Source organism: Macaca nemestrina, chromosome 6, assembly GCF_043159975.1.
Source record: "Macaca nemestrina isolate mMacNem1 chromosome 6, mMacNem.hap1, whole genome shotgun sequence".
Lineage (NCBI taxonomy): Eukaryota > Metazoa > Chordata > Mammalia > Primates > Cercopithecidae > Macaca > Macaca nemestrina.
The window spans coordinates 31,071,545-31,098,925 of NC_092130.1; the positions used below are offsets into that span (position 1 = coordinate 31,071,545).

At 43.8% G+C, this 27,381-nt stretch overlaps 1 protein-coding gene across 3 annotated transcripts in view; it reads right to left on the reverse strand.

The window, feature by feature from the left end:
* The window catches only part of LOC105466891 (actin binding LIM protein family member 3), a 119,990-nt gene that overhangs the window by 45,122 nt on the left and 47,487 nt on the right, over positions 1-27,381 (reverse strand). For all 3 annotated transcript variants that reach the window (XR_011624583.1, XR_011624584.1, XM_011716051.3), the window contains exons 4-7: positions 17,025-17,208; positions 14,993-15,105; positions 8,285-8,411; positions 4,653-4,746 (exon numbers count right to left, since the gene is read on the reverse strand). Coding sequence is in view for 1 of the 3 variants with exons in the window: in XM_011716051.3 (XP_011714353.1) it covers positions 4,653-4,746; positions 8,285-8,411; positions 14,993-15,105; positions 17,025-17,208 (518 nt within the window). In the remaining 2 variants the exon portion in view is untranslated. The remainder of the gene's footprint in view (positions 1-4,652; positions 4,747-8,284; positions 8,412-14,992; positions 15,106-17,024; positions 17,209-27,381) is intronic.

Sequence of the window (27,381 nt, forward strand, 5' to 3'; positions counted from 1 at the left end):
AGTGCCTTGGCAAAACTGAAGCCTAGCATTTTCCTAAATGTCATGCCCCACTACCTCGCCCCAGCTGATAGAGGCTTCATGCCCATCTCAGCACCCCCAGTCTTGGATGGTGCTGAAAACAGTTTGAGCAAAGGGAGGTTAGGGCAGCCAGCACCCAGAGTAAGTAAAAACCACATCAGCTAGCTGAGATGAGCCATTTTGTCTATTAGTGAACTGTAATCAGGAAAATAGTAAAGAAAAATGGCAAAAAAATTGGTACCTCAAAACAGAGCCCTATTTGAGAGGACTGAAAATGGCAAACGAGGTTCAAAAATATAGCAACAAGTAACAGGTTGTGGTCCTTTTTGGTGAGGAAACAGACAAGGATGGAAGAGTGACAATGACAGTCATTGAGCTCTGTCACTGAGGAAGGGACCATGGGGTGGCCTAGGGAGGAAATGGGAAGGGACAGGATGAGAAGAGAAGGAGAAACAATTTAATTGAATGCCTGCAGTGTGCCAGACGATGTGCTGGGCTCTACCTTAGGCCACTGTTGTTCCTGCATGGCCATCATTCTTTCCTTCTTCTTCCAGAAACAGTCCCAAGCCTTTCCTTGGTGGGGCTACCTCTCCTCCATATCAGTCCACAGGGTTAAGTAGTGCTGACCTCACCAATGAGCATATTCCAACTTTGTGGGCACAGTTAGCCGTCCAGGGATGGGCCTGAGATTGTCCAATGAGAGTTAGTTCCAGAATGCTTGCTGAGCTATTAGAAAAGAGAAGCTCTTTTTTCCATTGGGGATGCCGGCTGATAGAATCTAAGCCTGGGGCAACTGGTGTCCAACTTTCCTATCACCAAGAAGAACCTCCTGAGAATAAACTCAACCTGGAAGAAAGTAAGCCAAGATGGCTGGGGATTCTAAATGATTTTCCTTAAGCACTGGATCCAGCTCCTGGGCTTTTTGTTATGGGAGCTGAGAAACTTCCTTTCTGTTGCAGCCCAAAAAGTCTTGACTAACATGTTCATTAGGAATTAAATGACAGTGGTATTGTCTATTGATAGATACAGACTAAGAGGACGTATCTTGCTTAAGGCTTCGGAGCTAGAAGTGGTAAAATCTGAATCCAAGTCTGTTTTACTGCAACCATGTCTATTTCCTGACATCATGCTAACTCGAAGACCCACGAGTGGGGCTGAGAGCTGTGGGTATCAGTATGGATATAGCAGCCTGGAGTCCTAGATTTTAGCTCTGTCTCTACCAGCAGTGCTGCCTGCGACCTTGGAAAAACACTGCATGTCTTGGTCTCACTTTTCTCATCTGTAAAATGAAGAGGTTGAAGTAGTTGATTGCTAAAAGTCTCTTCCAGCTCTAAGAAAAAAAAAATCAATAAATTCAAGATGCTAATGGAGCCCTGTAGAAATGGAATCAATCGAAACTCAGTCACAAGAGCTGCCTGGGAGGAACAGTCTACCACAACGCTAAACAACAGTAACTCTCGGGGAAACGGCAGCCGCCACCAACAGGATTTCAAAGCAGCTTGGAAATGCTGAACAAATTCCCATCTGCGGCCCCATCTGTAATCTAAGTTCTTTCTTTCTGGAAAGAAAAGTTTCCTTTTGTGCTATTTCCCACTCCATTGACCCTTCAACCTACTACACTCTGGATGCCTCTTCCCTACAGTTCTGCAAAGCCAACAAACGACTCTTCTGAAGGTGACCTTTCCCACATCCAACAGCTTTTCCGCAGCCCGCGCAGTCCTTCGCTGCTCTGCAGAGTTTGACCAACACTCTGACCTCGCCATGTTTTCTGAAGCTCCGTCCTTTCACTGAATCCCTGATTCTCCTCCTATATCTTCCTCTGCTACCTCCTCAGTCTCTTTTTGAGTAGCTTTCACTGTAAGCAGCTGCTCACCAAGGTTGGTGTCAGCATCCTTCCTTGCTCTCTTTCCTCTGTCTTGGAAATCCTGAGTGGTGCTATTATTCAAAGCCTCGTGTTTATAAGATTGGCTCCTCCAGGCTGAGCTTTGTTCCTGAGCTCTGATACATGTTTCTTTTCTTTTCTCATTTTTCTTGCCTCGGACAGGATCTTGCTCTGTTGTCCAGGCTGGAGTGCAGTGATGCAATCTCAACTCACTGCAACTTCCACCTCTCAGGCTCAAGGGATCCTCCGGAATGGCTAGGACTACAAGCGTGCACCACCACGCCTGGTTAATTTTCTTTGTTTTTTGTAGAGATGAAGTCTCACTATGTTGCCTAGGCTGGTCTTGAACTCCTGGACTCAAGTGATTATCCTATCTTGGTATCCCAAAGTGCTGGGATTACAGGCTTGAGCCACCGCTCCCAGGCTCTGCTCCGTATTTCTTTTTTTTTTTTTTTTTTGAGACGGAGTCTCGCTCTGCCGCCCAGGCTGGAGCGCAGTGGCCGGATCTCAGCTCACTGCAAGCTCCGCCTCCCGGGTTTACGCCATTCCCCTGCCTCAGCCTCCCGGGTAGCTGGGACTACAGGCGCCCGCCACCTCGCCCGGCTAGTTTTTTGTATTTTATTTTTTAGTAGAGACGGGGTTTCACCGTGTCAGCCAGGATGGTCTCGATCTCCTGACCTCGTGATCTGTCCGTCTCGGCCTCCCAAAGTGCTGGGATCACAGGCGTGAGGCACCGTGCCCGGCCTCTGATCCGTGTTTCTGACTGCCTTCTGGAAATACTCCTGGGACTTCAATCACAACACATCCTAAATGGTACTTGCCATGTTTCTGCCAGATCAGCTTTTTCCCCTGTCGTCCCCAGTTCTGCCAATGACACCAGACTTCCTATCCCTCAAAAATAGGTAATTCTTTGGTGCAACTTTTAGCTGCTTCTCCTTCAATCCTCATGTCTGCAAGCTGCCCCTCGGTTGCAGAGTGATTGGAATTCTACTTCCATAGGGCTGGGCACAAGCGTGGCTTCCCTCTTCATTGCTACTGTACCTCTTGAGTCCTTCCTGCCTGGGTCATGCAGGGGCCTCCTCACTCGTCCCTTCCAGCTTCCTTCCTTCAAATGTAGCCTGTGTACATTATCACGTCATCCTCCCAGAAGCCCAGCTCTAACCAGGACGTTCCTGCCCAGTCTCTCCACAATGCTCCCTTGCCCAGTGAGTCACATGTGAACTCCACCCTGGTATCCCGGGCCCTCAGAAACCCACCCCCAACAACCCTTCCTGGACTCATGCCTCGTCCTCTGCACCGCACTCCTTACGGCTCTCTGGAGATGCTTAAATGTTTCCCAGCACTGTTCATTTGTTTATATCTCATTGTCTCTGACTCTCTCCGTCAATTCTCCACATAGTAACCAGAGGAATCTTTTTAAAAACATGATCTTATCATGTTAGTCCTTGGTTTAAAACTCTCCAATGGCTTTTCATTGCATGCAGTATAAAACCCGAACTTCTAAACATGGTCTACAAAGTCCTACATGGTATGCCATATATGATATACTCCTGTATTTCATCCTCCGCTACCCTCAATTTGTAGAATTCAGCCACACTGGCAGACTGGGTCAGCTATTGTGAGCAGAATCATTAATTCAGCCAAATCTGGACACTTGGTTGTGGTTACCATGAGTGCTGTGTTGAGAAAAATCCTGCAGCCACAATTCTGTGTGGGTTCTCTGTTTTTGAACGGGTCAAGCTCATTCTTCCTCTCTCTCTTCCCACCTCAGGCCCCTTCAGGGATGGCTCTTTCATCCTCAGGGCTCTGCTTCAATGCATGCCCTCAGAGAGTTCCTTCCTGGTTGCTACATCCCCTTCTGCTGAGTCCACATGTGGCGGCAGAATTGTTCTCAACAAAGCACTCATGGTAACCACAACCAACTGGCCAGATTTGGCAGAATGAATGATTCTACTTACAATACCTGATCCAATCTGATCCTCTAGCTATTGTTAGATGGAAAAACTGAGGCCTAGAAGAGCAAAGATACTTACTCAAAATCCAAGCAGGAGTTAGCAGTAGAATCAATATTAGACCTCAATTATTCCTGTTAGGCTATTATTTTTCCTTTCCACTGAGCTCTTCCCTGTTTCTAATTCATCAAGGTGGGTGGTCCCAAAGCATAGGAAGATAACTTCTAGACCCACAGGGTATAGGAAGAAAGGCCAGAAAGACCAGTGCACAGGGGCTCAGCAGGGCCTCAGCAAGGGTGTTGCAGGTTGTCTGTCACTGCAGAAGGAGTCATACACTGAAGGCTGGGGAGAGGCGTTGCCATGGTGATGGACCCGCCAAAGAAGGGCTTAGGGAGCAAGCTGCTAGACAAGCTGACTCTTAAATCAGCACATTACCAAATACTAAAAAAAAAAAAAAAAAAAAAAAAAAAACATAAAAAAGATTTCCATCCTCCGGCAGGGCTGGGAGGAAAATCCTAAAGTCACTCTCTCGAAATCTGTCTGGGTCCGAATCAAAGATACAACTGATTTTCCCAGCACACTATTTTTTGAACCAGGAAGAATTTTGTCCACCTTCTCATTTTGGGGTTTCCCAGAGATCTCAGCAAGGTTATCTGCTGAAGGTCATGTAGCAAGCAAAGGTGGAGGAGGTAGAGGCTATAGAAAAAAAGGTGTGGGGTGACTTTCTCCTTCTTCTGTGATGACTTTTTGGAGGCACAGGTCACCCTGCCACATCTTCACGGTTACTTATACCCACTCACCTCCAAGACTCTGCCACTGATGTATCGGTCACAAGTCTCACATTTAATGCCAAACTGGGCGTGGTAGTCAGACTCGCAGTATGGAACACCATCCCTGCAAGAAGAAGTTCACACAGGATGAGGAAGCTAGAGAGGATCAGTGAGGGTGTGCATGGCAGTTAGATTCAGGACCTGCAGCCTGTGGTGACTGAGCCAAAGTTCGATGCTCCTCCTTTAATAAACAATTTCATCTGTATGAAAGAATCATCTGACTGTGCTCCCAGATCAGTGTATGACAGGAAGCCTCCTGGGACCACCTCCCGTGTGCTCCATTTTTACCCGATGCTTATCACTTGGCGGACAGTGATAAGATTGTTATCTCTTATTCTTATACTACCCCCTATAACTAATAGCCACTAACATTTCTTGCTGGTGTGTGCCGGGCTCTTTGATGGTGTTTGACGAACAACACTTTGAGTCAGAATTATTAGTATCCCCATTGTGTAGGTGAGAAAACTCAAGCATAGAACACTTTAGTAACTTGTCCCAGGCCACCCAGGATGACCTAGAGCTGGGATTCAAACCCAGGTGGTCTGGTTTCTCACCCAGGTTGTCATGAGGATTAAAGAAGATGGGTCCGGTGTACCCTAGGGCTCAGGACAGTGCCTAGCCATACTGAGTACTCAGCAAATGGCAGCTGGAGGTCGCCATGATTGCTGAGAGGGGGTCTTTGAGGAGGACATTTGGTTCTCAATTCTCTAGGACTGATGTAGAGATAATTGGGGGCATCGGAGAGCTTAGCTTAGATTCTGGGCCCTGCCTCGCTCTAATGACCAAGTCTAAACTCTGAGGAGAGAGAAACATTTCTTTCACTTTTGGGTGTAAGAGAACTTGGCTCAGACACTGAGAGACCTAAAGGAGAGGCACATCACTTTTCCATCTCGAAGCTGTTGCCCTGTTGAGGTTGCTGGGGGTCCACCCTGACAGAAGCAGCAGTGAGGACTCCTATCTGACCAAGGTCTGGAGGTGTGACTGTGCCCACAAGGCAAGGACTTGTTTGTGAGCCCTTGAGACAAACCTCCCCCAACCCTTTCAATTCCTCCCCCGCTCAATCAGGTTCTCACTCTGTGGGTGCGGGAGGATAGCTCTGCAGGGAGAAAAAGTCATTTGTTAGAAGGTGGATGTGACGAGCCAACAAGATTTGAGTATAAATGCCAACACAATCTCTTTTGGATCCATTGTTGGTGAGGCCTTGGGGAATTAGCAATACACAATTCTAAAAGAGGATGGTAAAATGAGTATTTACTGGGCACTTATTGGGTGCTAAGCACAGATCTCTGAGCCCTTACACAACCCTTTGGGTAGATTATCTTCTCTCTATTTTTATAAATGAGGAAACTGAGACTCTGAGCAGTGGAGTCCCTTGCCAAGGTCACACAGGCTGGGCTTCTACCCTCGGCATCTGATGCCTGAGCCAGTGCCTCTGAGTCCCCTGCCACTCTGCCAGCAGCCAGGTAAGGGGCCCAGAGCTAGGCTGTAGAGATACCAGGTGTGGTAGGCAATCTGGGCTGGGCCTCCTTGAGAGGAGCTCTGAACAATCCCTTAAGTCCCTAGAGAATGCTGATTTAGGATTCCAGACTTAAGCACTCCTGGCCAGCAACGTACTAAAGGCACTCCTTGCTTGGCAAGCATAGAGGGGAATGTCAAACTCCTGCTAGCATGGCATCGAGAGCTCTTGGTGATGTGACCTCAGCTCACCTATGCAGCCCAGGATCCAGCTTCACCTGGGCACATATTTGAGCTCCTATACAGGATGGAGATGTCCAACATCCACCTACCACCCTGGCCTTGCCCAGGCTGGCCATTCTGCCTAGAAAGTCTCCTTCTTTGCATTTTTGAGTCTTACCCCCACCTTCCACGGAGCTCTCAGAGATTCAAGATTCTACTTCATGCTAGTTAGTAGTCATCTCTTTTTTCTCTGAATATTCACAGCCCTTTACTTGTTATCTTGGACACAGGCAGGTGTTGTTTGGCCAGCATCCATTTCCCCTTCTGCTGGTAATAGTACCTCACCTGGATTTCGCTTTGGAAGCCACCCCTTCCCAGTTGAGGTCCCTGTGGGTCACCAGGGGCTGCTCTCTGGCTCTAGGGTTCAGATCCTCTGGGTCAGTGATTGGTCAGGAATGGGTACGTGACCTAACAGTGGCCAAATGAGAGGCAGCCCTGGGACGTTTGCTGGAGTTCCTGGGAAGCAGGCATCTTCCTCTGCTAGGCTTGGTATGAAAGCCTGGAGTGTTGGCAATCTTCTTTGCTAGCACTTGGGGAGGGCCAGGTTGAGAACTAATCCACCATGAAGACAGCAGAGAAAGACAGGGACAGAGAGAGAGAGAGAGAGAGAGAGAGAGAAAGAGAAAGAGAGAGAGAGAGAGAGAGAGAGAGAGAGAGAGAGAGACAAAAAGATAGAGAAAGACAGAGACTTCTGAAGTACTAATGACATCCTTAAGCCCCTGGATTCCTCCATGCCTGAAGCCAGTGTGCCTCTGGCCTTCCCATATCTGTGAGTTAATAAACTCCTATTTTTGCTTTTAATTGAGTTGGAGTTGGGTTTTCGGTCGCTTAGGATCAAAAAGGTCTTAAAGAATAAAGCTTGTCTGGGCTCCTGATCACACATTCCCTGGTGTCATAATTCTTCATGAATGCAGCATATGTTTCCTGTATTAGAATACAGCGTCTTGACAGGAGAAGCATGTGCATTGCAGCTCTGTGTGCTTGCCACTGCCTGGCATCAGGCCAGAGAGTGGCATCTAGAAGCGTCTGGGGTCATGTGGTATCAAAGCTATGACAAAGGGTCTGTGCTGATAATTGCTTTTAGGTACTTGAGTATATAAAGGTGGTCCCTGGGGCCTAGCAACAAGGGGACGCTTGTCTAATACCGCAGTGTGTGGGTCACTGGAGGTTGGCCTTTCTGGATACCTGTGCACCCATCACCTCCTCTCATTTCCATTAAATTCATTCAGCAACTATGTTACTGACTGTGGGTCAGGCGTGGCTCTCAGGGCAGGGGATATAGCAGTGATTAAAACAAAGCCCCTGTCCTGGTGGGGACAGAGATTAAACACTATTATTGGAGCAAATTATTTACTCTCTCAAGTCTAAGTACTCAGGGGGGATAAATTCCTCAAAGGGGCAGTTATGAGGATTTAAAGTGATACAAAGTAGTGAGTTCCTTCTCCATAATTAAAGCACAATAAATGGTAGGTAGTATTACTAGCATTATTACAAAGTTACCAGGGATAAATATGTAATTATCAACGGTGGCAGCCTGTGTGAAGGAAACAAACAAGGTACTCTGAGGGCCCAAAATGGGGCAGTAAATGAGAGATGGCCGGAGGAGAAGGCATGGGGACCGAGACCAGAAGGGAGAGAAGGGCCAGCAGGTGTGTGAGGAACAGGGAGGGTGTCTCGGGCAGAGGGAACACCCTTGGGAGGGTCCAACAGGGGAAAGAGGCTGCTGGGAAAGATGCCGTTTGGCCAGAGTGCAGCAGCAGATGGAAAGGAAGGGAGATGATGCTGGAGGTGGGCACGGGACCGATGGGGCAGGCCCCACAGAATGCAGATGCCCAGGCAGCTGGGGCAGGAGCGGGGGGACCCACTTGCTGATGTACTCCCCGGTGAGGATGACGCTGCAGGTCTGGCACTTGAAGCAGCTGACGTGCCACTGCTTGTCCAGAGCCAGGAGTGACTGGCCATGTTTGATCTCCTCCTTGCACCCGGCACAGTCTGCAGAGACAAGAGGACACTGCTGAGCAAAGCACCCTGGGCCCTTTGACCCCTGCTATCTCAGGCTCACGTTGAGGAAACCCCTCCCTGAATGCCAGTGTTCCCATAGTTGCTCCCACCCTGACACTGGCAGCTGCCCAGAGGCTCTCCCAGGGGAGAGGAAAGGCCACTGGAGCCCTGGCCTCTTGACAAGGGGTCTTGGTGTAGGGGAGAAAGAAAGACCTCCCTGCTTGTCATCAAGACCACATTGTTCACTGAAAGTGGACCCTGCGCTGCTTCCAGCCCTCCTCAAATTGCTAACTAAGCTCTGCTGCTGTCCATGACCTTGCCATCTGCAGTGTCAGCATCACCTGGAAGCTGACAGTGTGCAGCATCGCAGGCCCCACCCAGACCTCTTGAATTTTAACAAGACCTCCATGCAGAGTGAAGTTTAAGAAGCACTGCTCCTGGGGTTGGGCTAAGTATACATTTTTTCAAACTCTTAGGCTATATACTCAATGGCAAGGGCAGTGTTTATATTTTGTGGTTAAATCTATTCCTTTGCCTAGCACAGTGCTCAGCCCGTTACAGGAACTCAAAGCATATTTACTGAATGTGTATGAATGAATGGGCCTGATGGTACCCAGGCAACAAAGAGAATTTCCACGCCCACCCCTTCCCCATTGTGCTTCACACATGGAACACGTGCCTTCCCAGGTGGCAAGGATTATAGGGCCTGATAAGACTATCCCAAACCAGAAAGGTGCTCTCACTCCCTGTCATGGTCACCCTGGAATGTGAGTTGGGGCCAACAGAATGTGGGCCAAGCCTAGCATCAGCTTGTTGCTCAATGAATGCCTGGAGAGGGTCCGGAAATGGAGCCAACATCCAAGGCACTTGGCAACTGCTGGGAATTCGGGCCTAGCCAACTGGATGACCCACTTTGGAGGAGGAAAGGGTCATGGGGCAAAGTTGACCAGAGGAAAAACTTCTCTGTTGGCTCCATAAGACAAATGCACACTTGGGAGTAGTGAGGAGAGCAGAAACTGCATGTAAAGTTAGGGGATGCTGGCTGGACAGCCCCCACATCCAGCTGGGAGACTGTCCTAGAAGAAAAGATGATGTGTCTGCAAATCTAGGAAGGGTGGTGGGTCCGGCCAGCTGTGCGGAGGGTCTGGGGCCCTGATGAAGTGTTTGTATGAGTCAGTTCCCACAGTACTCCGCCTCTTGGCTGTTGCATGCCTTTCTAACATCCCTTAGTACAAGTTTGGGGCAGAAAGGTCTCTACTTGCAAAACGCTTCAAGCCCCAGGCCTTCAGATGGGGGTTGGGAGAAGAAAGAGTTTTGAGATTTATCTCTCTTCCTTTCTATTCTCCTGGGGTAAGTCTATAAGTCTATTTGCACCCCCTGCCCAATAATTAGACTCCAGAATGCAATAGCTTAGAGAGGTCAGGTACCCCCTTGTCTTTTACAGATAGACAGGGATCTGAAATGACTTGTCCATGCTCAGTATAGATGAACCCAAGGACTGTAGACACCTGGTCAAGCTTTCTAGGCCACTAATACTGAACTTGTATCTCTGTGGGCCTCCCCAACAGGGCCTCAACATTCCACGGGGGTTCGGAGCTCACAGAGTATTTGGTCAAATATCCCACTCAATGCAGTAACCTACAGCATTCTTGACAAGTGGGCACTCCTCCTCTGCTTAATCACCTCCAGTAGTGGGCAGTTTAACTCCTCCTGAGGAAGGGGTGGTGAGGAAGTCCACTCTGCCCTTGGACAGGTATGATTGTCATGACTGTCTTCTTTATGTGGAGCCGAGACTTGACTCCTGTGACTGCTCCCATTCTTATGCATCAAGAATAATCTACCTCTTTTCCCATATGACAGTCCTTTCAAAGAATTAAAGACAACTATAGTTTCTCTCTTCTTTATTCCTTACACTTTTTCTTGCTTGACAAGGTCATCCACTGATCAAATTCACTTGTGGATTCCACGGAGAAAGACGTGTTATTGGCAAACAACACAATTCTCCATTTCTTCAAAAAAAACTTATTGCATAGCTGGATCCTTTCATGGCTACATTCTAGTAATGAAAATGAATCCTATCTCTTCAACTTTCAGTGGTACATCTGAGATGAATTTAGCCCCTTGAGTTAAGCTGTAGGAGATAGTACAGCACAGTGGGTAGAGGCTGGGTTGAGAGTTGGAGTGAGTGGTGGGAAGTTGGCCTAGGAGAGAATCCCAGCTCCTTCCCTTATGAATTGTGTGGTCTCTAAGCCCAGACTTACTCATCTGAATATCTTCCTTAAAACACTGGTGTGAAGGTTAATTAAAATCAGGCCCGTTAGGCCTTAGCACAATGCTTGGCCCATATGTATCCAATAAGTGGTTGTTGTCATTATTATTTCATATCCTCCTGTTTTTAACCCACATTCTGTGCATTACCCAATCTCTGTTCTGAAGTCAGGAGTGATAGTCTTTTTGTAGGGAAGCCTGCTGATTCTCTGTGAGAATTCTGGGACGTCTTCTCCATGTGGCTTTTCTTTTTATGTTATACTGCTGCTCCCCCATTATATCAGCTTCTTATTTATTAGGACCTTTTCTCCCTCTTCTTCCTCCTTTTACTCTTGACCACCAGTGGAGCCTCAGGCATGCCACCAGGGAGCCCGTGGGTCTGGTGTAATAAATAGAATCAGGAAAACCACACCCTGTTCCAAGTTGGTGTCTGCAGAGCCAGCTGTCCACTCCTCCATATGTTCCTCTCAATTCCAAAATTACAGTCTTCAGCTGGCAGAATGTATGATGCTACCACCTGTCCCTCACAGATCCCTCAGTTATAAACTGAGGCCTCCTAAAGACATTAGACAGTCATTTTAATCTTTTTTAGACTGTGTCATTCATTCTATTTAAATCAGCAAAAATGAGTGGGTTTTGTGAGTCATAGCAAGCTCCGTACCTTGTTTTAGGCAACTAATCCAGGAAGACTAGACACTTCCCAAGTTGCAAGTCATGTCTCTGGTACAGGGTGTTAAGGGAATAGGATCTAAGGCCAGACTGGCTGCTCTCACATTCTAGTTCCATTATTCGTGATCTGGGTGACTTTGGGCAAGTCATTTATGCTCACTGAGTCTCAGTTTCCTCATCTATAAAATAATCACTCTTATCTCCCTCATAGGGTTGTTGTAATGATTAAATGAAATCTTCTGTAAAAAACACTTAGTGAGGTGCTTGACAATAGTAATAATCTATGTTAGTGGTGGTGATGGTGGTGGTGGTGGTATTGTTGGTGCTGACAGTGTTGGTGGTGATGATGATGACAGTGGTGATGGTGGTAATAATATTGGTGGTGATGGTGTTGATGCTGCTGGTGATGGTGATAGTGGTAATAGTGGTGATTATGCTAGTGTTGGTGATGGTGGTGGTGATTGTGTTGGTGGTGACAATGGTATTGATGGTGATGGTGGTGTTGGTCATAATGGTGATGAGGGTGGTGATGGTAGTGATGATGGTAGTGATCGTGTTGGTGGAGACACGGTGTTGGTGGTGATCGTGGTGGTGGTGTCAATGGTGTCGGTCATGATGATGGTGGTGATGGTGGAGAAGGTGATGGTGATGATGGTGGTGGTGGTGGTACTGCTGCTACTGCATCTGATTGTTCTCAATGAGGTTTTTGCAGTATTTGGCAACAGTAACAGTTAATCAGTGTTAGCAATGATGGTGGTTATTGCGGTAGTAATGATGGAGGTGGTGGTGGTGGTGGGGATGATGGTAGTGATCGCGTTGTTCGTGACAGTGTTGTTGGTGGTGATGATGGTGGTGGTATTGATGGTATTGTTCATGATGATGGTAGTGATGGTGAAGATAGTGGTGGTGATGATTGTAGTGATGATGGTAGTAGTGATGATAATGATAATGGTGGTGGTGTTAGTGATGATGATGGTGAGGGTAGTGGTGTGACAGTGATGGCAATGGCAGTGATGGTGGTGATGTTAGTGATGATGATGGTTATGGTGGTGGTGTGATGGCAATGGTGGTGATGTTAGTGATGATGGTGATGGTGGTGATATGATGGTGATGGCAGTGGTGGTGCTGTTGCTGAGACTGCTGCTGATTCTTCTCACTGAGGTCTGTGCAGTGCCTGGAAATAGTAACAGTCAATCAGTGTTTGCAATGATGATGGTTATTGTGGTGGTGGTGATGGTGATGGTGGAGTTTCTGCTGCTACTGTTGCTGATTCTTCTCAGTGAGGCTGGTGAGGAAACATTTCTTCTACCTGTGGTAACACAATTATTTTCTCTTGATAGTTCTTGAGTATTTTTCTTGGTCTCTTTGGAGTAGACACTGCTCCTGATTTTCCAAAATATTTTTATTTACTCTCCAGAGATGAAACGTCACACTTGTAGCTTAAAAAAAACCCAATTATTTTGTTCTTCTTTTCCTTTTCCATGATATGTTCTTTTTCTTAGCAATCTCTTAAACCTGGCTTTGGTTTCCTGTATCCCATGGGAGCTCAGAAGGCCTTCTAGCACCCCATCTAGTCAGGAGCTACTTTGCATTTGCAGCATGAATAGTGACCACCTTTGGAGAAAATACCTCTGTAAAACATATCACTGTAGATCCATGGATTGATGTCTTTACTTTGTGAGTAACAAGATAAGCTATAATACTAAGTATGCCCCCACTAGAAACTGCCCAGGTGCTCATTTTCTCCTCTTGACTCACTTTTTCCTCACCTTCTTCCACCTCCTAAACATCCAAATTATGGTGGATACATTTGGGAGCCTTTCTTTGAAAACGCACTCACATGTGAGACTCCCACATTCAGCTGAAGAACTATCCCACCTAACACAGTCGGTGATAGGTGCAGCACAAATGCACACAGTAACACACAACCCAAACTAGGGGAAGTAACAACCGACCCAGGAGTCTTAATCGCAATCTCTTTTGGTGTGCTTTCTATATTAAACCTCCACACCAATATCATCCCTCACTCTGTATTTATAGAGCATTTTATACACTGCAATGCATCCTAGTTTGATCCCCGAACTAATACATTTGCTTTCCCCAACACTCCCGTGAGGAAGATAGGAAATTCTATCCCTCTTTCATAACTGGGTAAACTGAGTCTCAGGGAGGCTTCGTGACTGCTTTGCAGCATGCAGAAGTTTGGCAGCCTCCCAACTCAGGCTCACTTCTCCCTCTCCTGCCTCACACATGGCCCCATCAGTCTCTGGGGTCCTCAGCACTGGCCACAGGGTCGTGGTCCCACATCCCAGCCTCCTTGTTTTTCTGTCACTCTGGATGATGCTTTCAAGGAGCTGTGAAGGATAACACTGTATGCACTCAGCCACCTTGACATGGAAACCTGGTTGGAGCAGCGATCTATTCTTGAGCATCATCAAGGACGCCAAAGGAAGGGCTGTGCACATTCCAGGAACAGATCCGATTTGGCTGAAAGGAAGAGGAGGCAAGGGAGGGAGCCTTCTCACTGTCTTTCTCCTCAGCTCACCACAGCTGGACGGACTCCAGAGAAGCCCCCGGGAGCTAAGCCCTGCTGACTCGGGGTGATCTCTGCTCACTCTCTCTGGCTGGATGCAGCCCAGCATGCTGACTCTGCCGGTACCATGGCCAACAGCACCCTGCACCTGCACAGTGATGCAGCACAGGAGGCTAATGGGTTTTCATTGATTCTCTTGTCCAGGCCAGTGAGAGTGTCATATAACATGAAAGAACACTGGAGCCTAGTGTGGCTTACCAAGACCCAGGGGGCCAGGTCTATGTGTGTGTGGGCACGTGCAGCAGCAGTCTGCCAAGGGCATCTGGGAACAATGATTTAGACATCTTATCACTAGGCACACTTGAGTGGGATGGACATCCCACAAATTAGAATGACCATTCTGAGGCGTGCTCCTGGTCCTCAGTTTCCCTCCAAATCTGTGGTTGGTGATAAAACATAACATTCATCATGGCATGACAGATGCTTCCTTTATCCCTAGATGGTGGTTCTGAATCTCAGGAACAGCAAATGAATCACCCAGGAAGCTTACTAGGAATGTTGATTCCTAGGTTCCATCCCTAGAGGTGCAGGGTGAGCCCAGACATTTGCATTTTTACAAGTCCCACAGTGAAGCTGATGCAGTGGTCTATGGGACCTTCTAAGAGGCACTAACACGGTTCTTGTGGTTTGCTCCCAGGGCACCCCATACTACCTCTTCTGTAAGCCATGTCCGCCAATGCTTATTAGTGGAGTCAGTAAAAATTCAGAGCCACTGGTGAAAAAACATTTGATCAGCCCTATTGAGGTATCCATGGGACATAAGATCAGGAACTCAGCTTGTCCCAGAGGAGACATACCATGTGGCAAATATGTGGCACTGGCTACCACTGTTTATGGCCAGGCAGCCCCTCTTCTCTGAATTGTTCTTGTGAAACTTGTGAGTCTGGGCCACATATCAACAGGGTCATGATGCAGGAGGCCTCCAGGTCGCGAACCTCTCCTACTTCCCTCCAGGCTTGTGGGAGCAGTTGGCAGTGCTGGGAAAGGGGAGCCCAGGGAGATCACACCCATGGACAGGGAGATACCCATGGGGAGGACTCACGGCTTGGTCCATGAATCTTGATGGGCTTACTGCTGGCCATGGACTGCGAGCACGTTTGGCACACACATTCTTTACCGCTGAAGGTCACCTTGTCTCCAATGGGGAAAGGCTTCCTGCAAGTGGGATGAGGGAGAAATTCAACACACCCTCTTCTGAGGGATTCTGTAGCTGACCACACATGTGCTCAAAGCACTTTGGTAACACATACAGCTTGACTTCTAGAGCACCACGCAAATTCAAATGCTGTTCACAGTGACAGGCCAACTAAACTGTTCAATTAGGGGCCTGGTGGTGAGAACTGGAGCCCAGTTGGGGTGTTTGTGTATTTTGGGCAGATCATGATGCTTATCTGAGCTTACATGTCTGGGTTGTAAGAAGCAGAGGTTACTAACTCCTCATATACTTGTTCTCTCTCCTGGAAGGACTTTTTCCATCCCAATTTGATCTATTCCCATATGTCAAGGATTCATTCAACTCCCAAACTTACCAAAATTTCTTCCTTTTCCTACTCAGGCATTTTTCAAAATCCCCCTTTCCAATAGGAAGTTTGTAAGTCTGTAAATAATCTCTTCCTCTCCTCCTCCGAATTTATTCAGTTTCCACAGCTGAGGAGTCTCAAATTGGTACAGGCTCTGCCTCCCCAACTAAATTATGAACCGTGTACAGAATCCCGGGCACCACCACGCCCACTGTTGAGCTGCTCTCGCCCATGCAGTGGGATGCCTGTTATGAGGACTCTGAGCACAGCACCTAACATTGGCTCCCAGGGGCTCCACTGCCCTTGTATCAGCACTGTGGCACAACGGAGGGAGCACTGGGTCAAGGGTCGGGGGAGCTGTGTTCTTATTGTGGCTCAGCCACTACCTTGTGGTAGAAAGACATCGTGTGATCTTGGGGAGTCACCTCATCTCTCTGGGGCTTGACAGAAACCTCATCTTGTACCATAGGAACCCTCTATGCTAACCTCTCAGGGGTCTGGGATTCCAGGGCTCAGGGCTCAGGTTTTAAGAGCCGAGTAGATGAACGAATTCCATGAGAGGATTACGTTTTCTTACACACTCTGTCATTAGTCTCAATCAGAAACTCTAGTTATTCTAACTGGTAAGTGACTGGTGGTTATTTTGTGGGGAGAATAATTAATCTATACATTCCTTTCCCAATTAAAAAAATACATATATACTCCAATCATGCTTTACTTATGATGTAATCAGAGCTATCCATTAACATTTAATGTATTTGTGGGCAGGGCTGAGCTTTCTTCATTTTTTCATCTCCTTAATGTGTTGCTTGGCATTCAGTGAAGTCTTAATGTACACTTGCTGAATTAACAAGTGATGGAGATGCAGAGGGTGAAGCAGGAGGCAGTGATGAGCTCTCCATCCCAAGAGATGTCCCGAGAGCAGGTAGATGACTATCATCATGATAATGAAAGGAATAATAAAAACGGACACTCTCACATACTGGTCACTGAGCTAATGTCCTTGCATCATTATCTCATTAATCTTCAAGAAAACCCCGTGAGGTTGGATTGGCTTTGACCTCCATTTTACTGGTGGAGAAACTGAGGCTTACGGAGGTGGGGGTCACTTGCCAGGGTCACTCCAACAGCATGAAGTGGTGCCAGGATGATGGAGGAAGGCTATGAACAGACATCCCTGTCCCACCTGTGGATGAGGGTGTGGGAGGCTGGGCCTGATCCACAGTTTCCAAACTGAGTTCTGAGAGACTCAGTGGTTTCTTTGGGGGCCTTTTGAGAGGAATTGGGAGGCTGAGTTTGGAGGTACAGATCCTCACTCTGCCTATCACAGGACAAACCAGTGTTTTAGATCAGATTGTATTTTATAAGAAAGATTCAGATGCAACAGTGTTTGAAAACCACTGGCCCATCAGATCCCTCCACACCTGAGGTTCCAGAAATCTAAGTGCCCAGCATAAACCTTGTACACCCCAGAATTTCCTGGAAAAAGCCAGGTCTTCCCCTGCCCCGGGGGCTTATGCAGAGGGTCCCAGTCCCTGCTGGTCACCCGCTCACCTGCACAAGCTGCACACGAAGCACTTGGGGTGGTAGGTGCGGCCCAGGGCGGAGATGACTTCGCCTGTGATGAAGTCCCGGCAGCTGTCACAGCGGGTGCCATAGAGTTGCTGGTAGTCCTGGGTGCAGATGTACTCCTGGTTCTTGAAGAAGAAGCCTGACTGGGCCAGGCCACAGCCACATACTTGGGGAAACAAGGAGGAAAACAAGGAGGAAAACAACGGCAGGTTGAGTGCAGGGAGGGTCTGCAAGCAGAAGGTCCTCACTGGGGGAAATGCTGGTGTCTGACTGTGTCATGAGTGGCCACAGAATGGTAACATGTCAGACTTCACAGGCCTTTGGGGCCAGAATTCCTTAAAGAATGGCCAGTAGGCCACTAGCATCAGTATCACCCTGAGAGCTTCTTACAATCCAGATGCCTGGGCCTGAATCAGACTTCCTGGAACTGAGGCCGGGGCATCCGCATTTGAACAGCACTCCCCAACCCCACTAGGTTGACTCTGATGCACACTAAGAAGCACTGATGTGTACATTCCTCCCAACACACAAATGAAAAGTTTAAGCTGTGCAGCTCACGCAAGGCTGCACAGCTGGTGGAAATATGAATGTAATAAAAGAACCACTCAGTTAAACATTTCCTGGGTACTTCCTATGTGCATGATTCTGTGCCAGGTGAAGAGCAGTGTGGGGACCATATGCTCCAAATCCCAACCTGGAGATACTTTCGGATGGCAATGGGATGGATGGTTTGAAGTCTAGAACCTGTGCTCACCATAGCCATAAGGAGTGAGGGGTGTCTATTCCCAGGCAGGAATAATAAAACACAATCCCTGAACTTCAAAGAGCTAAAAATGCTGCAGAGAGAAGATCATATAGAAAAAAATGTCCCATATCGTTGGTGACGGGCCACAGAGCCAGTGCAAGCAGTAAGGACTGTGAATGAGGTAGAAGAAAGAAGCCTTGTCGGTTGCAAGGGATCATGGGAGGCTTTTCAGAGGAGGTAGCATCTGAGTTGAACACTAAAGGAACAGAATGAGCCAAAGCACAGAGGCAGGAAGGTGCAAGTGATATTTGATTTGTGTGAAGGCTAGACGTAGGGGTGGTGTTTGTAGGAAGTGGTGAGAAGTAATGCAGGAAAAGATTGTTCAGACCAGTTGGAGGAAGGCCTGGATCCAGTTTAAGAAGATTAGGTTTTGTAGGATACTGAGGAGCCATGGATGTTTTTTTCCCTAGTTTAGAAAAATTTAGAAAAATATCTCAAACATATATAAAAATGGGAGAAGACTGTAATAATTCTCCATCACTCAGCTGCAAAAATGATCAATTGCACTGATGGCTTTTGAACAGAGATGCAACAGGATTTTACAAGGCGTTTCATAAAGTCTCTTGGAATATTCTTTTGGATAATAGGGATAAATAAATGTAGGACAAAATAGAAAAACAAGTAGATTTTTAGGTGTTTGAACAATTGAATTATGTGAGATCCACCCTGACTTAGAAATACGAGATTTTCCTATAAGGAGTTAAGTTGTGACATGAACGCATTATGGGCAGAGCAGAAAGATGCAAAGTTTCTTCCAAGGGAATAAATGGCTCGCAGGGCCACCAGAGCTGTAGTAACCCACTGAATGTACCGATCAGCTAAAGCAAGGATGTGCCAGCCAGGAAGGGGGCTGGTTAGCAATCAGTGGAAGGCAACTGGGGGGCCCATTTAAATCCTGTCACCAGCTCCCCTGGTTCTGAGGCTGCTGTCTGATGGACTGACTTTCCACCTAGATTGCCTCTGAGAGGCCAGGTGCTGGCCAGGCCACCATGAAACAGTCCAACTCAAGGTCACACCTCTTGTCTACATTGATGAACAGGTATTCTGGCTTTCTACATCAGTTTCCTGAGGACTTGGTTAGTACAAGTCAGCTTTCTCAAGGGTGATCAATGATGGGAAAACCAATAAGATAGTTACCAAGCCTGTAAGTCTGAAGAGTCAGCCTGGAACTGAGTGGAAACACCCCAGCAAATACTACCTCACCTTTAACAGAGAAAGTTGTTTCACAAAAGCAGCCAGGTTAAAAATAAGAGAGAGTGCCAGGTCAATGCCAGGAATATTTCATAAGTGTTTGTTCACCTCTGGGCACTGGAGGCTTAAAGGGTGAGGCTGAGTGAGGAGGAGGCAGCTTCAGAAGTCACTGCATGCGGGGAACAGCTCAGGACAGTGGGAGACACAATGGTCTGAGAGTCAGACCACCCAACCTCTGGTCTCATCACTGAGTAGAACTGCCATGCTGTAAGTCTATGAGAAGAAAAGCTTCCTTTAGGGCTTACTCTACACCTAAACATTTTAAACTCAGTGTGGAGCATTGCTTGTGACCCCTGACCCCACCCCTATGAAGAGGCAGGAGTATGGTGGAGACGGTGGTGGTGGCAGAAATCTGGGAAGGGTTCATCTTCCATCAGGCATTATGAAAATTCATCACATCAAACCACGTCTGGTCTCACGAGCAGGCAAAGCCAGAGCACAGGCTGTTCTGGGCCGTGCAGGTGGTGGAGCAATTGACTTCATGGCTGTGGAATCAATTAGGTCATGGCCTACAACCTCACTGGAAACAGCTCCTGTTTTTTCCCTTTTTTTTTTTTCTCCTTTGTCTCCCTTGCCAACTCCACCCCCAGAGCCACCTCTCCCAGTGGAGAAATCCAGGCGACCGTAGGAAAACTTGGAACAATCAGTCCTCTTTTTCTCCCAAGGAACTGAAGGAGGAAGTTTTTGGTAGAAAGGATGTAAAGGTTGATAAGTCTCTCAGGGGTTCCTGGAAATACAGCAGGGAGCACAGGGATGGAAGGCAAGCTGGACCAGCATGACAGATGGATCTGAGGCTGAGTGGAGCCAGACATTCAAATAACAGGAAAGCCACGGAGAGGGTTTGCAGTACGGAACTGATGTGGAATGAATATACCTGGGGCAGTCGTTATTCTGTGAATCAAAAAAATGAAGTCTACCAATTAAAAACAGCGGACCATATGGATTAACAATGGAATGGAATGTTGAACGTTAAAACTGCTTTGAGCAAATCCAGTATAAATGCTCAATGTAAATATAAGGCCCAGAAGGAGGGCTTGCACACAGCCCCGGAATGTGTCAGTGAACAATGTGCTATTTTGTAGGTTATTGGACCTTTGTCCGTGGTCCTGTTCTAGCACTCAAGTGCTGGGAGATTTTGAAAAAGTTACCCCAGCTCTCTGGAGCTCATTTGTAAGATGAAGGGGCTGGGTGGTTAATTGAGGACACACCTAGATCAGAAAGTCCAAGACTCTGTGATACAATTTTAGTGATTTTCAACTTTTCGAATGAGACTGGATTTTATGGAATTTCAAAATCCAAGAGTTAGAAGAGTCCCTGAGGGTGATCTAATTCATTATTTAGAACATTTCATTGTGAAATATACTATACATAGAGAAAATGTATAAAATATATATGTACGGTTTAAGGAATAGTAAAATAACTCCCAAGTACCCACTACTGAGTTTATGAAACAGAACACCGCCAATTCCTTAGAAGCCTCTCCTCTCCGTAAGAGCACCTCTGTCCCATACTGTCCCTAATTATGTGTTTACCATTCCCTTGCTTTACTTTATAGTTTTACACCTGTGATGTATCCATCAACAATATTTTGTTTAGTCTGACCTGTTTTTGAGCTTTATGTTGATGGAGTCATACTGCAATTGTCCCATACCTGCTTCATTCCCTCAGTATTGTGTGTTGAGATTCATCCACATCAATGCACGTAACTGCTGTTCACTCATTTTCACTGCTGTGCTGTATTCCATTGCCTGAATACATCACAGCTGGTCTACTCCACTGCTGAAGGGCATTTGAGCTACTTGCAGTTTTTTGTGGGGTAATGTCTCACTGTTTTCCAAAGAGCTTTTCCTATTTACCTTCCCACCAGCAGTTCCCACTGATATATATCATCAACAGTACTTAGTAATATCTGACATATTTGGTCAACATAGTGGATGTGAAATGATGCCATTTATAATTTTGTGATTTCAAATTTCATTTGCCTAATGATTAATGAAATTGAGAATTTTTTTCAAGTGTTAAAATACCTGCTAATGTTTTTTGCTCATTTTTTAAATTTTAGACTTGTAGAAATTCTTAATATATTTTAGAAATCAATCCTTTTTCAGTCATTTATTACAAATATCTTCTGCAATTTTGGGCTTGCTTTTTGCTCCCCTTTTCTTGTTTTTGGATGAACCAAAGTTCTCAGTTTTTATGTTGCTGAATTTGTGAATCTTTTCCTTTACGGATTGCCCTTTCTGTGTCATGTTTCAGAAATTATTCTCTACGCTGAAATCCTAAAAGATATCTCCTATATTGTCTTCTAAAAATTTTATTGAGCTGCCTTTCATAGTAAAACTGTTAATCTACCTGGAATTGACTTTAGGGAATGATATACAGTAGGGATCTGATTTTCTCCCACATGGATAATTAATCATCTCAGCATCATTTATTAAGCAGTCTAATCTTTCCCCACTGATCTGCAAAAAGCAAGTTTCCATATATATGGAAGTTTGTGTTTAGTTCTATATTCAGTTCCATTGGTCTATTGATCTCTCCTTAATCCAAGATCACATGGTCTTAATAGGTTTTAATAACAAATGATGATATCTGGTAGGACAGGCCCTCTTGCTTTGTTGCTCTTTAGGAATGCTTTGATTATGCCTGGCCTTTGTCAAGAATAGAATTTTAACTGATTTCTTAATTTCTATGGAAAGCCTTACGGAATGTATTAGAATTGTTTTGAATATATAGTTCAACCAGAGTAGAACTGTCATCTTTTTGATATTTCTATCTTTCTATCAGAGAACTTAGCATATTAAAAAATTACTTAGGTCTTTAATGTCTTTCTTATGATATTCTATAAATTTAACAATTTTATAATTTTTATCTTATACAACTTTATAAAATTTATTTCTAAATTAAATTTTTTTTTCTTGTTCAGGTAAATGGTGTCTTGATTGTTAATGGTGAATACAAATGCAATTTTTTTCTATATTTATTCTGTATTTAGTAACCTTAATAAACTCTTATTGACTTTCTTTTTAGTATTATTATTTCAGAATGTATCTCTAAAATATTAGGATTCTTTAAAAAAGTCAACCACAATCATCTAAAAGCATTGAAAATAATGTCTATTAAGGCATTATCAAGTCAGTGAGTTCAAGTTTTTCCAGTTATCCCATTCTTGTTTTCTTTTCTTTTTTTTGTTTTAGTGATTAGTTGTTTGAATAAAAATCTATCAAGGTTCACACATTGCATTTGTTTGATGTACCTCTTAAGTCCCTTAATTGCTATTTTTCCTTCTTATTTTCTCCTTGCAATGTATTTATTAAAGACACTGAGTCATTTCTGCAGTTTGAATTTCGCTGATTGTACCCCTATGTTGTTGATTAATTTCTTTTACATTTTCTGTAAATGGTGGTTATATCTAGAAACTTGAAATTCAGGTCTGATTATTTTTTTCTTTTTAGGAATAATCCTACATTGATGTACTGCACTTCTATGATTTGGGGTGGTGGTGTTGGTGAGTAGAAATGGCTACTGATGATCATTGCTAGATACATTATTTCATTACAGCTTTGCAAAATTAAAATATTCTAATGATTTAATTCTTCATTTATTAGGTGGAGTGTTTCTTTTTCTTTCTTTTTTTATTTTTTGTGAGACGGAGTCTCGCTCTCTCGCCCAGGCTGGAGTGCAGTGGCGCGATATCGGCTCACTGCAAGCTCCGCCTCCCGGGTTCACGCCATTCTACTGCCTCAGCCTCCCGAATAGCTGTGACTACAGGCGCCCATAGGTGGAGTGTTTCTGTAGATAGAAAATTTCATCAACCCTTGCTTACAGTTAAGTACTGTACAGTTTGTACAATAGGTTAAAGTTTTGATTCTTTGCCCATATTGTTTGTTTCAAAATAATTATTTCACCAGCATTATCTAAAAGTGACCAACGGGTTCTTTTCCTTTCTCCTTATTATAAACTAATTTTCTTATTGATTTTACTAAATTGTAGATTATTTTGGGTTTTCTCTGCAGACAATTATATAATCTAAAAATAATTACATTTTTTTTTTCCTTTTCAAACCATATAACTTTTATTTCTATATCTTGCTGAATTGTCTAGGATCCTCCAGACCAAATGTTGAACAGAAGTCATGACAGTAAGCACCTCTATCTTGTTTCTGATCTTAATGAGAATGCTTTCAGCATTTTACCATTAAATGTTTCCTTTATATATTTTGTACACATAATCTATCAGTTATGACAGCTTTCTTCAATTCCTCCTAGTTTTAAAAATTACTAGGTATACGGGAGGCTGAGGCAGGAGAATGGCATGAACCCGGGAGGCGGAGCTTGCAGTGAGATGAGATCGCTCCACTGCACTCTAGCCTGGGCGACAGAGCAAGACTCTGTCTCAAAAACAAACAAACAAACAAACAAACAAACAAAAAAACAATTAGATATAAGTGGGTTTTAAATTCTATCTAGTACCTTCTCTACTCTATTAAAATAATCAAATATTTTTATCCTTTCCTATCTTTATAGCAAAATATATTAGCCAGTTTTCTAATATTAAGCCAATTTCAAATTTCTGGAATAGACTCAATTTGGTCAGTTATGCTTTATTTTTCACACTTTCCTAAACTTGGTTTGCTAATATTTTGTCTAAGATTTTTAAATCTATGTTCATGAATGATATGGACATATGATTACTTTTCCTTGTTTGGTATTGTGCTGGTTCAAATGAATTGGGAAGTATACCCTTTCTCTCTTCTCTGAAAGACTTTCTATACGACATAGATGATTTGTTTTTGAATGTTTTGTAGAACTTGATTCTAACGCTGATTTTTGTTTCTTTGGTGGTAGAAGAGTCTTAACTACACATTCACAAATTCAATATCTTGGATGATTATAGGACTACTCAGGTTTCAAAATTTCTTCTTGAGTAGGTTTTAGTTGGCACTCAAGAATTGATAAATTGTGTTATCTAAGTTTTAAAATTTATTACTCTAAATTGTTTATAATATTTCTTATTATGTCTTTAATTTTAATAGCAGCTACAGCGATGTGACTATTTTAATTCTTAAGATTGTTCATTTGTATATTTTCTCCCATTACTTGAATAATTTTGCCAGAATTTTGTCTATTTTACTTGTATTTTTAAAGAATCAACTTTTGTTTTGTTAATCCTGCCCATTGTGTGTTTTTTATTTGATTAATGTCTATTATATTATTTCCTTCCTTCTATTTTACTTGGATTCATTCTGCTCTTCAAACTTTTTGAGTTGAACACTTGGTTCATTAATTTTCAAACTTATTCTTTTCTATTGTGATAATTTAAGGCTACACATTTTCCTCTGAGTACCACTTTAAACTACATTTTGTAATGCTAGTTTTTGATACATAGTATTTTTGCTATCTTTCAGTTTCAAGTGTTTTCTGATTTTCATTAAGATTTTGCTAAGCATGCCATCTTTCATCTCAGTTCTGCCATCTGGGGATCATGTTTCTTCTGCTTACAGAACATATTTTTAAATTTCATTTAATGAGAGTTTGTTGTTGGTAAATTCAGTTTTAAAAAATCTAAACATGTTTTTACTTTGCTTTGGGTCTTTTATTTTAACAGTTTTTGTTTTGTTTTGAGACAGGGACTCGCTCTGTCGACCAGCCTGGAGTGCAATGGCGTGATCACAGCTCACTGCAACCTCCGCCTGCTGGGCTCAAATGATCCTCTCACCTCAGCCTCCCGAGTAGCTGGGACTACAGGCGTGTGCCACCACGCCCAGCTAATTTTTGTATTTTTTGTAGAGAAGAGGTTTTGCTATGTTGCTCAGGCTGCTCTCAAACTCCTGGGCTCAGGTGATCCGCCTGCCTCAGCCTCCCAAAATGCTGGGATTACAGGTGTGTGCCACCGCACCCAGTCCATTTTAACAGTTTTAATGAGATACAATTCACAAGTCATATAATCCAACAATTTAAAATGTACAATTCAACCATTTCTTAGCATATTCACAAAGTTGTGCAATCGTTACCACTATCTAATTCCAGAACGTTTTCATCACCTCCAAAACAAGCCACAAACCCATTAGAAATCACTCCTTATCTTCCTCCAACTACCCCCAACCCTAGATAACCATGAATCTGCTTTCTGTCTTTATATAATTTGCCTGTTTTGAGCATTTCACACATATGAAATCCTACAATATGTAGCCTTTTGTGACTGTTTTCTTTCACATGTTTTCAAGGCCTATTCCCATTGGAGCATTAATTAGTATTTCATTCCTTTTTATTGCTAAATAGTATCCCTCTGTGGGGATAGATCACATTTTATTTATCTATTCATTGATTGATGAAGATTTGACTTTTTCTACCTTTTGGCTATTATGAATAATGCTGCTATGAACATTCATGTATATATTTCTGTGTGAACATATATTTTTATTTCTCTTGAGTATATACTGAGGAGTGGAATTTGGAATTGCTGGGTCATATGGTAACTCTACATTTCATCTTTTGAGGAACTGCCAGACTATTCTCCCAAGTAGCTGCACCATTTTACATTCCTTTCTACCAGCAACGTATGAGAGTTCTAATGTCTCCACATCCTCATCAACACTAGTTATCTATCTTTTTGATTATAGCCATTCTAGTAGATGTGAAGCGGCATCTCATTGTGGTTTGATTTGCATTTCTTTGATGGCTAATGATGTTGAGCATTTTTTTATGTGCTTATTGGACATTTGTATGACTTCTCTGGATAAATGTCTATTCATATCCTTTGCCCATTTTGAAATTAGGTTATTTGTCTTTTTATTGTGCAATTGTAAGAATTCTTTATATAGCCAAGACCCAAATATTTTATCAGATTTATAATTTGCAAATATTTTCTCCTATTCTGTGGGTTGTCTTTTCACATCCTTGATGGTGTATATTGAAGTGCAAAAGTTTTAAATTTTGATACTATCTAATGAATATACTTTTCCTTTGTTGCTTGAGCTTTTGGTGTCATATGTAAGAAGGTTTTGCACAACTCAAGATCACAATGATTTATTCTTATATTTTTTCCTAAGAGTTTCTCAATTTTACCTTCTACATTTAGGTCTTTGATCAATTTTTAGTTAATTTTTATGTATGTGTAAAGAAAGAGTTTGACTTCATTTTTTGCATATGAATATTCACTTTTCCAAACACCTTTTGTTGAAAGGACCATTTTTCCCTCTTGAATTATCTCAACAGCCTTGTTGAAAATTAACCAACCATAAATATAAGAGTTCAAGTTTATATTTTGGATTGTATTCATTTCTATGCCTATCCTTGTGCTAGTACCACCCTATCTTATTTATTATAGCCTTGTAGCAAATTTAAAAGCGGGAAGTGTGAGTTCTCCAACTTCGTTCTTTTTAAAGATTGCTTGGCTATTCTATGTCCATCCCTTGAAATTCCATATGAATTTTAGGATCAGACCATCAATTTCGGCAAAGAAGCCAGCTGAGATTTTGAGAGGGATTGCATTTTCTATAGACTGAATTGTGTCCCCACCCCCAATTCATATGTTGAAGCCCTGACCTCCAACATCATAGTATTTGGAGACGGGCCTTTGTGAGATAATTAGGTTTAGATGAGATCATAAGGGTGGGGCCCTCATGATGAGATTAGTGCTCTTACAGCAGGAGACACTAGAGAGTTTGCTGGCTGTCCCTCTCCCTTTCTTTCTCTGCCATGTGAAGATGCAGCAAGATGGCAGCCATCTGCAAGCCAGTGCTTCCATCTTAATAACAAGTCTTTTGATTTATGAACAAGGGGCACCTTTCTATTTATTTAGGCCTTCTTTAACATTTTGTAGTTTTCAGAGTACACATTTTGAACTTCTTTTGTTAAATTCATTCCTATTATTTCTTTGATGCTATTGCCAATGGAACTGTTTTCTCAATTTTATTTTCAGATTTTTTATTGCTACAGTATAGAAATAGAATTGATTTTGGTATTTGATCTTATATCTTGAAACCTTAATAAACTTATTATTTCTAATAAATTTTTAGTATTCTTTGGGATTTGCTGTATAAGATCATGTCATGTGCAAACAGAGATAGTTGTACCTCTTCCTTTTTAATCTGGATGCCTTTTATTTCATTTTCTTCCTTAATTAACCTAGCACTAACCTGAAATGCAATGTCAAATAGAATTGGTGAGAGCAGACATCCTTGTCTTGTTTTTGATCTTACAGGGAAATGTTATATATAAGTTTTGGTGCCGCAAAAGGAATAGCACTAGAATACAAAATTTTCTTTTTAATTCTCAGCAA